Here is a 13,507-nt window from a genome sequence, read left to right on the forward strand (position 1 = left end):
GATGGGAGTGGAAAGTTCCGTGCATGATCTACTGACAACGCGCAAATGAAAGAACACAGACGCAGCTGGATCATTTCCATAATGACCAGCGCAATCTATCAAGAGCAGCACAAATTAGCATCTGGTTTAAGACATGCTTTTTTTGGCATTAAATAATGGCTCAAATACCAGTAAACTGACTAGCACAAACCTTAGTAAATCACTTTGCATGATTCATTTAAATACTCTCCTCCCATAAATTTTGCGTCTGAAAGTTAAACTCCTACAAATGTATATGCAATAAGGTCAGCCGCAAAAATAACCCTGTCCACGCCTTTTCAGCGCTAATTTTGCACTGCGTGTCTTTAGTAAATCCTGACAGTAGTTTTTAACGGCAAAAGAGGGTTTGCACAAGCGCAAGCTGTTAGTAAATCTGGCCCATAATCAACTGAAACGTCTTCTCAAATATGAACAAATTTAGGGCGGGACTTGATTTTGTCCATAGGGAATTGAGTGGATGGTTGTGGTTTGCTATTGGTCGATCTCATGCCCCACCCTCACACCGGTAAACGCATCATCAGAGAAAAGAAGAGATGTTGCTGCAAAAGGGAGGGGAAGCTATTTTAATTCAAGATTACAAGGGCATGTGAAATAAAAAAAACTAAAAAACTAATAATGATGTGCACGAATAAATCATTTATAATAAATACTGCAATAATCCAAAAAAAATGTCACTTTTGGTTTCATGGTGACTTTAGAGGGTTAGTTCACCCAAAAAGAAAATTTCTGTGATTTTTTACTCACCTTTATGTCGTTCCACACCCGTAAGACCTTCATTCATCTTCAGAACACAAATTAAGATATTTTTGATGAAATCCGAGAGGTTATTTCTCATAGAAAGTACTCTACACTGCATCAACTACGTAGGAGAGGCTGACAGGGTAGAGACAAAATTGTTGAATAAAGTTGTTATTTTTGTTTTGTTTTTGCGCACAAAAAGTATTCTCGTCGCTTCATAACATTAAGGTTGAGCCACTGTAGTCACGTCGACTGTTTTAACTATGTCTTTAGTGCCTTTCTGGACCTTGAATGTGGTAATTACATTGCTTTCTATGGGAGATAAAAAACAAAAATTTCTTAATTTGTGTTCTGAAGATGAACGGAGGTCTTACAGGTGTGGAACGACATGAGGGAGAGTAATTAATGACAGAATTTTCATTTTTGGGTGAACTAACCCTTTAACTACACTATGAACAGCGACTAAAAAGATGCATTTCTCTCTCATCTCTCTGATAGTGTGCAGTATAACTTGTGTTACTCATTAACAAAGCTTTTAACAAGGTGGATTTGTGATAATTACAGCTGAGTAAGAATGCCAACACTAGGCAGGGTGTTCATTTTCACATTTCACTTCCGGCGTATAAGCACACACATCCACGCACACATACTCGTCATGCTGAAAAGTTAATGGGTGATGATGGTGTCAAACAAATTATCTTCGTGAGCAGACACTGTCAAATACAGTTCAGTCATAAAGAAATGAGCTAAGAATATTTTATAAGCACAAGTAAGATTAAGATAATTTCCCTTGAGTCATGTCAAGAGAGCTGGCGTGTTATGTGTATAAAGTATGGTATATGGTAATAGATGGCAATGCTTTTATGTACCCTGCTTTTTACACTTCAGTCAAAAAATACCACAATGTTATCAATGTATCATTACTGAAAAACAAAACAAAACATGGTATTACCATGGTACCAAGCCATTTCAATACTATGGCACTTAAATGTATGTAAATGCATGATGATGTCCCTCTTTCTCTGTCTCTCTGCAGAAGTGGCAGTGTGTTGAAGACGCCACAGGGAAGCTGAGGTTGTCTAAATGCAAAGGCATGGCCAGTCTGTCCGCAGTGCGGAAGCCATCTGTATCCAGCATCAAATCACAGATTTATCTTCAGAGCATGAGCGCTGATGTCAGCGTGAACGCTGAGCCTCAAGCATGCAACTGTGAACCCAAAAGCTACAGCACATTCTCCAAGAATAAACTGTTCTCCAAAAAGAGTGAGTACGACTAGACATACTGCACTGCTGCAAAACACACACACAGCAACAAGTCCTCCAGAAAAAAATCATTCAGGATGCATTCACTCAATTATTCTGTGTGCCTCTGCTGCCCTCTTCTGGATGTAAAACGTAACAGAAAATGCTCTTCTGCTATATTATATGTGATATTTATTATAAAATTTCTCTATTAATTGTTTTTAATATAATAATTATTAGGATTACTCTACTTTTTCACTAAATATTCACTAAATTTAAGGAAATTTGCTCTAAACTTGCAACAAATACTAGTGACAGTGACATCTGTCAATCATCTCGTCATAGTTCTATATTTGTCAAATTTATCAGAAAGATTTATTTGTATAGTAAATCACAAATAATTCTTATTTTAAAAAGTAATAATTAATAATAATTTATGTATTAATACTTATTTATTTATTAATTGTGTATATATATATATATATATATATATACTATATATAAATAATACAATTAATAATTAATAATAATATATTTATTAATACTTATTTATTTATTTATATATATATATATATATATATATATATATATATATATATATAATATAATTAATAATTAATAATTAATAATAATCTATTTATTAATTATATATATAAATGTATTAATAATAATTTATTAATGGTTATTCTTTAATTTATTATGGATTATAATTATATAATATTGTGAAATGTTTAATATAACTGTTCTCAGGAAATAACAAGAAAATTGACTTTTCTATAATGTTATATAATCATTTTATAAATCATTTTATAAAATGATTATGTAAGTAATCTAATTAATTGTTCATATATATATATTGTCCTGGAGAAGTGATAATGTCAAGGCCTGCATTTGATTGACAGAACTCAAATCACTGAAGAGCTATTCCAGGAACCGCTTTGCCCGTGCTGTTTCCATGGAGATGGGAGGAGACCTGTACGCAGTGGACCTGGATCATGAATACAGACCCGCAGGCCCCAAGAACCTCAGCCTCAGGCAAAACACAGCGGACGAGGAGGAGTTCAGCGGTATGGGACCCACTGCAGTCAGCCAGACCAGCAACAGCCTGACTGTGCCCTCGTCTATTAAAGTCACTCACAGGTGAGGAGTGTGTGTGTGCTTCAAGAGAGACACATGACAGAGGGAGTGTAGTGTAGTGAGAATGTGTGTGTGTATGTTTCAGATGTTCCATTTTGGCAAATGATACAGTGAAATGTGACACTGGTCTGTACAAATCGCTGCAAGCATGGAAGGACCACAAGCTGCACATCGACCATGAAGTATGACACACGCCGCCACCCTTCTGTCATCATTTGCTCATCTTCATGTTGTTCCAAATCTGTATGACTTTCTTCTGGGGATCATAAAAGGGAATGTTTAGCAGGATGTTTTTTCTATGCAATGAAAGAGATCGATGACCAGCTGCAAGCTCAAAACATTTACACTCACATTTAAATCAATAAAAGCTTATAAAAGTCACTCATGGATCATATTCTGTACAATTATATTGTATATCATTATATTCACTGTCATCTCTCTCTCAGATCGAAACACTCCAGACCAAGATTAAAAACCTGCGTGAGGTCAGAGGTCACCTGAAAAAGGCACGACCCGAAGAGTGTGACTGCAACAAATACTAGTGAGAGTGACATCTGTCAATCATCTCTTCATCACTGTTGGACTGCGTTTGTCAAATTAATTCTGATCTACTCTTCCTTCAGATTCATTTTTTTTTTCAGATTCAAGTATTAATTAAATTAAAATAAATTATATACAAATTTCTTTAATTATTGATAATTATCTCATTATTTATTATGATTAATTTTTAATACTTACATTTATAACTAATGTATTTACAGAAGAGGATTAGGGCCAAGCAATAATAAAAAAATAAAACCATCTCGAGATTAAAGTTGTTAAATTTCGAGAAAAAAGTTGAGATAAAATGTTGAGAATAAACTCATTAAATTATGAGAACAAATTCATAATTTAACGAATTTGTTCTCGTATTTGTTCTCGTAATTTAACGACTTTTTTTCTCATAATTTAACGAATTTGTTCTCATAATTTAACGACTTTTTTCTCATAATTTAATGAATTTGTTCTCGTAATTTAACGACTTTTTTTCTCATAATTTAACGAATTTGTTCTCATAATTTAACAACTTTTTTCTCATAATTTAACAAATTTGTTCTCGTAATTTAACAACTTTTTTCTCATAATTTAACGAATTTGTTCTCGTAATTTAACAACTTTTTTTCTCATAATTTAATGAGTTTATTCTCAAAATTTATTTCGACTTTTTTCTCGAAATTTAACGACATTTTTCTCATAATTTAACGAATCTGTTCTCGTAATTTAACGACTTTTTTCTCATAATTTAACGAATTTGTTCTCGTAATTTAACGACTTTTTTTCTCATAATTTAACGAATTTGTTCTCGTAATTTAACGACTTTTTTTCTCATAATTTAACGAATTTGTTCTCGTAATTTAACGACTTTTTTCTCATAATTTAACGAATTTGTTCTCGTAATTTAACGACTTTTTTTCTCATAATTTAACGAATTTGTTCTCGTAATTTAACGACTTTTTTTCTCATAATTTAACGAATTTGTTCTCGTAATTTAACGACTTTTTTCTCATAATTTAACGAATTTGTTCTCGTAATTTAACGACTTTTTTCTCATAATTTAACGAATTTGTTCTCGTAATTTAACGACTTTTTTCTCATAATTTAACGAATTTGTTCTCGTAATTTAACAACTTTTTTCTCATAATTTAACGAATTTGTTCTCGTAATTTAGCGACTTTTTTCTCATAATTTAACAAATTTGTTCTCGTAATTTAACGACTTTTTTCTCATAATTTAACAAATTTGTTCTCGTAATTTAACGACTTTTTTTCTCATAATTTAACGAATTTGTTCTCATAATTTAACAACTTTTTTCTCATAATTTAACGAATTTGTTCTCGTAATTTAACAACTTTTTTTCTCATAATTTAACGAATTTGTTCTCATAATTTAACGACTTTTTTCTCATAATTTAACGAATTTGTTCTCATAATTTAACGACTTTTTTCTCATAATTTAACGAATTTGTTCTCATAATTTAACGACTTTTTTCTCATAATTTAACGAATTTGTTCTCGTAATTTAACAACTTTTTTCTCATAATTTAACGAATTTGTTCTCGTAATTTAACAACTTTTTGTCTCATAATTTAATGAGTTTATTCTCAAAATTTATTTCGACTTTTTTCTCTAAATTTAACGACATTTTTCTCATAATTTAACGAATCTGTTCTCGTAATTTAATGACTTTTTTCTCATAATTTAACGAATTTGTTCTCGTAATTTAACGACTTTTTTCTCATAATTTAACGAATTTGTTCTCGTAATTTAACGACTTTTTTCTCATAATTTAACGAATTTGTTCTCGTAATTTAACGACTTTTTTCTCATAATTTAACGAATTTGTTCTCGTAATTTAACAACTTTTTTCTCATAATTTAACGAATTTGTTCTCGTAATTTAGCGACTTTTTTCTCATAATTTAACAAATTTGTTCTCGTAATTTAACGACTTTTTTCTCATAATTTAACAAATTTGTTCTCGTAATTTAACGACTTTTTTTCTCATAATTTAACGAATTTGTTCTCATAATTTAACAACTTTTTTCTCATAATTTAACGAATTTGTTCTCGTAATTTAACAACTTTTTTCTCATAATTTAACGAATTTGTTCTCGTAATTTAACGACTTTTTTCTCATAATTTAACGAATTTGTTCTCATAATTTAACGACTTTTTCTCATAATTTAACGAATTTGTTCTCATAATTTAACGACTTTTTTCTCATAATTTAACGAATTTGTTCTCGTAATTTAACAACTTTTTTCTCATAATTTAACGAATTTGTTCTCGTAATTTAACAACTTTTTGTCTCATAATTTAATGAGTTTATTCTCAAAATTTATTTCGACTTTTTTCTCTAAATTTAACGACATTTTTCTCATAATTTAACGAATCTGTTCTCGTAATTTAATGACTTTTTTCTCATAATTTAACGAATTTGTTCTTGTAATTTAACGACTTTTTTTCTCATAATTTAACTAATTTGTTCTCATAATTTAACGACTTTTTTCTCATAATTTAACGAATTTGTTCTCATAATTTAACAACTTTTTTTCTCATAATTTAACGAATTTGTTCTCGTAATTTAACGACTTTTTTTCTCATAATTTAACGAATTTGTTCTCGTAATTTAACAACTTTTTTTCTCATAATTTAACGAATTTGTTCTCGTAATTTAACGACTTTTTTTCTCATAATTTAACGAATTTGTTCCCGTAATTTAACGACTTTTTTCTCATAATTTAACGAATTTGTTTTCGTAATTTAACGACTTTTTTTCTCATAATTTAATGAGTTTATTCTCAAAATTTATTTCGACTTTTTTCTCGAAATTTAACGACATTTTTCTCATAATTTAACGAATTTGTTCTCGTAATTTAACGACTTTTTTCTCGTAATTTAATGACTTTATTCTCAACATTTTTTCTTGACTTTTTTCTCGAAATTTAACAACTTTTTTCTCATAATTTAACAACTTTAATCTTGAGATGGTTTTATTTTTTTATTATTGCTTGGCCCTAATCCTCGTATGTATTTAATATAACATATACATGCATTATACATTTCTTATAATAATTATATATAAATATTCATATATATAAAATAGATTGTAAATATATTTAAAAAATGCAACAATAAATAAAACATAAAATGAAATAAATATGAATGACATAAACTCATTTTAATATCTTAATATTAATAATTAATATTTCATATATAGACTATATGTAACATAATATATGAAATATATGTTTAATTTTTGTTAAAAACATGTTTACTAAATTGTTATTATATTTTTCTACTCTTTCAGTTACAAATCAAAGTACAAGAGTAAACTGAGGAGATACAAAGCAGGAAGTGTCCATCCATTCAGGTGGGTTTCTGAGTGTGAGTGAGTGCGTATGTGTTGATTATGGTTTTGATTATTCTCTCTGCCTCCGTAGGAAAGGACAAGAGAAGGATAAGAAGGCCTGGTTGTTACTGGAGCAAAAGCGCAGGAAGAAGCTGAGGAAGTTACTGAAGCGTCTGCGTAACAATGACACCTGCAGCATGCCTGGCCTTACCTGCTTCACACACGACAACCAGCACTGGCAGACCGCTCCGTTCTGGACATGTAAGACACACACACGCAAGCTAGGCATTTCAGAATGACCAAAACAACATTTCAGATGATCGGTCTGCTGGTTAGTCCAGTTCCATCACAAAAAGTCACATGATTTTTTGTTTTATTCTGTAAATATGTTTCCATCTTGGTTTATGCCCTTTTTTCTTATTGGATAAAAAATGCATCCACCTGAATTGAACGCAAATGTTTTTTATGCGCATATTGGCATTTCCATCAGGTGTTTTTTTTTTTTTTTTTTATCTAATATCCCAAAATGTGCATAAAAAAGGTGGATGGAAACATAGCTACTCTCTTTGAGTCAGAACTGATTCTATGTGACATTCTCTATTGCATCTTTTTGATTTCAGTGGGGCCGTTTTGTGCATGCACTAGTGCCAACAACAACACCTACTGGTGCATGAGGACCATTAATGAGACACACAACTTCCTGTTCTGTGAATTTGCTACTGGATTTCTGGAGTACTTTGACATCAACACGGATCCATATCAGGTTAGTGGTCATATATAAAGACAACATGAAATCACCATGGACCGGGTTTACTAGAAAGAGTACAGGCTTGACTCCCGTTGCACGTTCATGCAGAGTTTTTGAGATGCTACTGTAAATTGCTGTGTGAACGGGACATTCCAAGACTCACACCTGTAAGTAAATTAGTTGTCAATCCCAAAATCAGGGCCGGATTAGGACTCATTTTCAGCCCTGGAGTTTCATGCTTTCATGCCCACTTTAATTCACGACTGACTATATTAAAATAATGTAATTAAAACCTCAGTATATAAGTCTGCAATAGTGCACTATTCTCTACAGCCTTGTAATTAATTGTATTTTTCAAAAATCTCTTTAAATATCCATGATAGTACAAATGATAGTACAGAAAATGCTAAAATTTGATAGAGTTATTTTTATAGTTATAATAATGATTTTATAATGTGAACCATTGATTAATTCTCTAGCCATCTAGTGGCTGTAGTTAAAAATTCATGTTATTTTAATTTTAATTTAATTAAGTGTTTGCTTTCCAGTAGATGGCAGTAATCGTCCACTAAACCCAGGCACATTTTTCATGTCTATCACTATGAATGAAATTTAGAAATGTAGATCCTTATTAAAGTGGATTTAACATAAAATATACTTTTAATATACTTTTCGTATACTTTTGAGTGAGTTGTCTTCTCCGAGCGCACACTCCGAGTCCCTCCCGACCAGGTAAATTTACCCACCGAGTGACGTGATATCATTGACGTTGCGTGCAAATGAGCGATAAAAACCCGATCGCGCGTTCGTTTGTTTGTTTTTTCTTGCGTGGGTGCCCCGTGCCGCCCTGGGCCGTCCAGACCTAAATCCGTCATTGAATGTTTTTTAGGAAAAAGTTAGGCTACTCAGCTTAGTACATTTGGCCGCGTCCACAGTTTCTAGAGCATCCATATTTCAACCCAGTGCCATGACGACACCGGCACTCGCGGCCAAATAAACAGACCGGCCCACTGGGAATTCTCCTGGTGCTCCCGATTAGCCAATCCGGGCCTGCCCAAAATGTTTGGGAAAGTTACTTTTAAAAGTAACGCATTACAATATTGCGTTACTCCCTAAAAAAGTAACAAATTGTGTTACTTATTTATTTATTTTGGAAAGTAATACGTTACATTACTTTTGCGTTACTTTTTCTCATCTGGGCTGGGTTTACTTGTTTGTTTTTTTAATAACAACATAAAAAGTTCTGTTTTTGGCTAATTTTAAGGCCCTTTCACACCGAAAATAAAATGAATAAGCCTCAGGCTGAAGGAAATGCATATTTACATCTGTACAGTAGAGGGCGCAGCTCAAACAAACCTTTCAGCTGTGCTGCCTCTCTGGATTAAAGAAGAATAGGATACAGGAGAAGGAAGTTCAACACTCTTATTTCTAAATATAATCTAAAGTCAATTTTGCTCATTGGTATGGTTGAATTAGATCATTGAAGGTCAGCAGCAAAGACATCGGTTAATAAAGTGAGATTAAATACATAAAGTGTGGGTAATTTAATATTGTTAATTATTACTGGTTTGCATAAAATTCTGAGATTGCATTTCTTTGTTTTTATTCATTTTGCAAGTTAGATGAGTAAATGCATGTTTACCTTTAGTCTAGATCTACAATAACCATCATGATTACACACCTCTGCATTTTGCTGATTTAACGGCATGTCGTAATTACCGTAGTCTCGAGATGACAACACGTGACGTTAGGAGCTGTTCACTTCCTCTATCAATGCCTAAATGAATCTGCAGCGGTCAGGTGGTACAGCAGTCATGTGGTAGAAGTAGGAGCTCTCAAACAATTCCCATCTTACAGGCTGTAATTACAAGGGTATATGAGGATGTGAACGCTTTGTACAAGTTGAAATCATGTAATTGCGGTAATTACGACATGGCGTAAAAGCACATTTTATTTGTCTCAACATGAGGGCAGTCAATAAATGTGAAAAAGTAACTTGCGTTAAAAAGATGTTTTGTTGTAAATTGAAAAAGAAATGTGTTACTTTATTAGTTACTTGAAAAGTAATCTGATTATGTAACTCAAGCCAACACTGGAAATGTAGCCTAAGTTCTAAAAAAAAGCTATCAAGAGGATAATTGGTTGATGTGATGAAATTGACAGCAAAATTTGTATCATTATTTCTGACAATTAAAAAAAAAAACAATTGAATATTGAAATGGTTATGGAAGTTAAATTGTGAAATAATGTAATTTTATGTTTTAAAAAATATTTAGTCAAAAATGCTACCAAAAAGGAATATACAGTATTAATCTCTCTCTGTATGTATGTGTAGTTGGTGAATGCGGTGAACACACTGGACCGGTATGTTCTCAATCAACTGCATGTTCAGCTCATGGAGCTCAGAGGCTGTAAGGGACACAAGCAGTGTAACCCTCGCACACGCAGCCTCGACATGGGTGAGTCACACACACACACACACACTTATACTGTATGCATACACACAGCTGCTAGGCATCCGGCCCAGAGGTTGTGACACACTGACTGAGACATGTGCCACACACACACACACACACACACATATGCTTTCCACTGAAAGGACCGAAGGCAAAGGGTGACATGGAATCTCACATCTTCATCATCATCATCCTCACATGATCCCTGGCCCTGCCTTGCTTCCTGTTTTTTCCTTGTTTTTATACGTAAACAGAAACTCGTACCTTCACTTCCTGAGCTGCTGTCCTGAAGGGTAAACATGATGTGCCGCACAGCATGCTGTCTGAGGATTTACCATGTCCTTAGTTGTATCTGACATGTAGTCCCTGCTCTCAAAACTCTCACGGATCGGATGTGATTGAAATTCGTTTTCAGCAGAAGTGATCGTTCCATTGATAAAAACAGAAGAGGCACATTTATTGATTCATTCAAAATGAACTCGAGGACAGCTCGTGTCACGTTAAAACTCACCGGCGCTTGCGATCTTATCAAATATCTCGAAAGGTCACATTAAAATGCGAGAGTAGAGTAAAAACATAAAATGTTTGTAGACAAATGTGGTTTATATTAGCATTAATTTCTTAGCAAAGAAAGCATGAATAGAAAATAAAATTTTGATTATTTTTAAATACAAGTTTGGGGTCGGTACGTTTTTTTTTAACACTTTTGAAAGAAGTCTCATGCTCAGCAAGGCTGCATTTATTTGATCAAACAGTAAAAACATTGTGAAATATTATTGCATTTTTAAAATATTTTAAAATGTAATTTATTTATGTGATGCTAAGCTGAATTTTCAGCAGCCAATATTTTATTTTATTTTATTTTATTTTTTTATTTTTTTGGAAAAACAACAACAACAACACCTTATTGACCCCAAACTTTTGCGTTATGCAACCTGTCCACATCTGCATAATTTGGTAAGATGACAGATAAATTTGCACAAAAATGTGGACACTTGACGTTTGACATGGGAATGGGAATTGCTTTTTTCTTCCTTTTAAATCTTGATAAATCTATTTATCTGTTGCTAACTCTGCACAATTATATTGTTAGTTGAATTTTAAAATTTATATTTAGCATTGTTTATTCCTGATGTCCTTCTTCTTTGAACAGACCTGTTTGAGAACCGCTGTTTTACAGAACATATAAAAAGTTGGTTGAGTATTTTAATATTAATAATAAATATAATAATATATATATAATATATATATATAATATATATATATATATATATATATATATATATATATATATATATATATATATATATATAAATAATAAGTTTAATATTTTTAATGAGTATTTTAATATTTATAATTAAAATCATCTGAAAGGGATCAGAATAGCAACTTATCTGCTGATGATGAATAATAATACTCGACATCTGCATATTGAGCTTGCAGATTCATTATTTTCTGAAAGATGACTTTTATCAAGACTTTTATCATGTTGTGTGCAAGTTGTTATAAAGAATGCATATATCAAATAATCAAATTATCATATAATTCAAAAGAAGATCTTGATTCTTTATGAGAAGTGGCTTTATTTGGAAAGATGACTTTTATCAAGCTCGTTTATTCAAGCTAGCTTTGCCCGACACTTGCGACTTCATTCATAACAATGGATGACCTTATCTTGGCACTGCGAACTTCCACGTGACCCATGGACAGAAGCCCAGAGTTGTTTTTCCAGTGATGCTTTCCTGAGGATCTTAAACTGTTCTTACACTCTCTAACTAATGATATTGTCTCTTCTTCAGGGGGTAAAGAGAGAAGCAGCTATGATGAATACAGGTATCACTGCCAAATGAATTTAACCCCATTTTAGACTAGAAGGCTGTTGTGAGATTATTTTGGATGAAGATACTAATCCACTTCTGCAGTTCTGTTGTAGACAGCTTGAAGCTTAAACGTGAATGTTAAAGTAGTCTGATGCACATCACACACACCTAAAGGCATCACAGGAATTCACTCCTCGTTGTGAAATCAAGGAGAAGACCTCTCTGTCACAGAGGAAGACGAAGAATCTTTAGCTGATTTGATGTCAGTTTGCTTTTTTTAACCTCAAAAACAATCTTGACTTATTCTTCAGTTTGTAAAAATAAAAACCGAGTGTACTGTATGCAGTAATGCTCTAATAATGGAAGTCTGGAGAGTTTAAAACAAAAATGCACAGCTTCTATTATTTAAAGCTATTAATTCTTCTGTACAAAAAATGAGTGTTGATTGAGCAGTGTTTATTTTGTTCACTAATCATTTTCGTCAACGACATTTTTTCACTGACGAAAACTATAACTACAAATAAAAACCAGTTATGAATGAAAAAAACTATGACAAAAACCTATTGACATTTTCAACAACGAATACAAACGAGATGAAAATGTTAGGGAGGGATGATTTGGGAAGAGATCTAGTCAGAACCGATGTCCTGTGTGGTAGATGATGCGTACATTCGAATTGTAACATGCTGATCTACCCGGCAGGACATAAGTAGGGTTGCAAAATTCCGGGAATTTTCAAAGCTGGAAACTTTCCATGGGAATTAACGGGAATATATGGGAATTAACGGGAATTAATGGGAATAAACAGGGAATTTGCAAAATTGCAGGTTAGCCTATAACAGGGTACTTAAATGTAGTTGAAAAAAACATCTTGCAGCATAATTTTGGTTAAAACAACCAGATTTAATGCAATTTCAGTGGAATTTTTACCCTGACATTCACATAGCACACTGCTTACTGCAGGGCTATTGAGGCCACACCCCCTGCACGCACTGTGCATTCCCCCAGTCCATAACATGCACGTATGATCAAAAATACAGAAAAAACAGTAATATTGTAAGTTATAACTACAATTTAAAATAATGGTTTTCTATTTTAATATACATTAAAATAGAATTTATTTCAGCATCATTACTCCAGTCTTCAGTGTCACATGATCCTTCAGAAGTTATTCTAATATGATGATTTGATACTCAATTATCAATGTTGGAAACAGTTGTGCTGCTTAATATTAGCATTTATTACAGCATTTATTTAAAATAAAAATATTTTGTAACAATATACACTACCAGTGAAAATTTTGGGGTCAGTAATTATTTTCCTTTTTTGTTTTTTTTTTTTTTTTTTTTTAAATAAATTAATACTTTTATTCAGCAAGGATGTGTGAAATTGATAAAAGTGATATTAAAGTGATATTGTTAGAAAATACTATTTTGAA

At 32.2% G+C, this 13,507-nt stretch overlaps 1 protein-coding gene across 6 annotated transcripts in view; it reads left to right on the plus strand.

Annotated features, from left to right (window-relative positions):
• Window positions 1-13,507, plus strand: part of sulf2b (sulfatase 2b) — a 216,341-nt gene that overhangs the window by 195,650 nt on the left and 7,184 nt on the right. For 4 of the 6 annotated variants that reach the window (XM_048179005.1, XM_048179007.1, XM_048179006.1 and 1 more), the window contains 8 exons: window positions 1,814-2,039; window positions 2,921-3,158; window positions 3,241-3,337; window positions 3,602-3,696; window positions 7,004-7,066; window positions 7,137-7,306; window positions 7,666-7,808; window positions 10,129-10,252. In XM_048179005.1, coding sequence (XP_048034962.1) covers window positions 1,814-2,039; window positions 2,921-3,158; window positions 3,241-3,337; window positions 3,602-3,696; window positions 7,004-7,066; window positions 7,137-7,306; window positions 7,666-7,808; window positions 10,129-10,252 — 1,156 coding nt within the window. Of the gene's footprint in view, window positions 1-1,813; window positions 2,040-2,920; window positions 3,159-3,240; window positions 3,338-3,601; window positions 3,697-7,003; window positions 7,067-7,136; window positions 7,307-7,665; window positions 7,809-10,128; window positions 10,253-12,048; window positions 12,083-13,507 lie in introns of all 6 variants that reach the window. The other 2 variants (XM_048179009.1, XM_048179010.1) reach the window with 1 other exon arrangement.

This window comes from Megalobrama amblycephala, linkage group LG24 (assembly GCF_018812025.1).
Source record: "Megalobrama amblycephala isolate DHTTF-2021 linkage group LG24, ASM1881202v1, whole genome shotgun sequence".
Taxonomy (NCBI): domain Eukaryota; kingdom Metazoa; phylum Chordata; class Actinopteri; order Cypriniformes; family Xenocyprididae; genus Megalobrama; species Megalobrama amblycephala.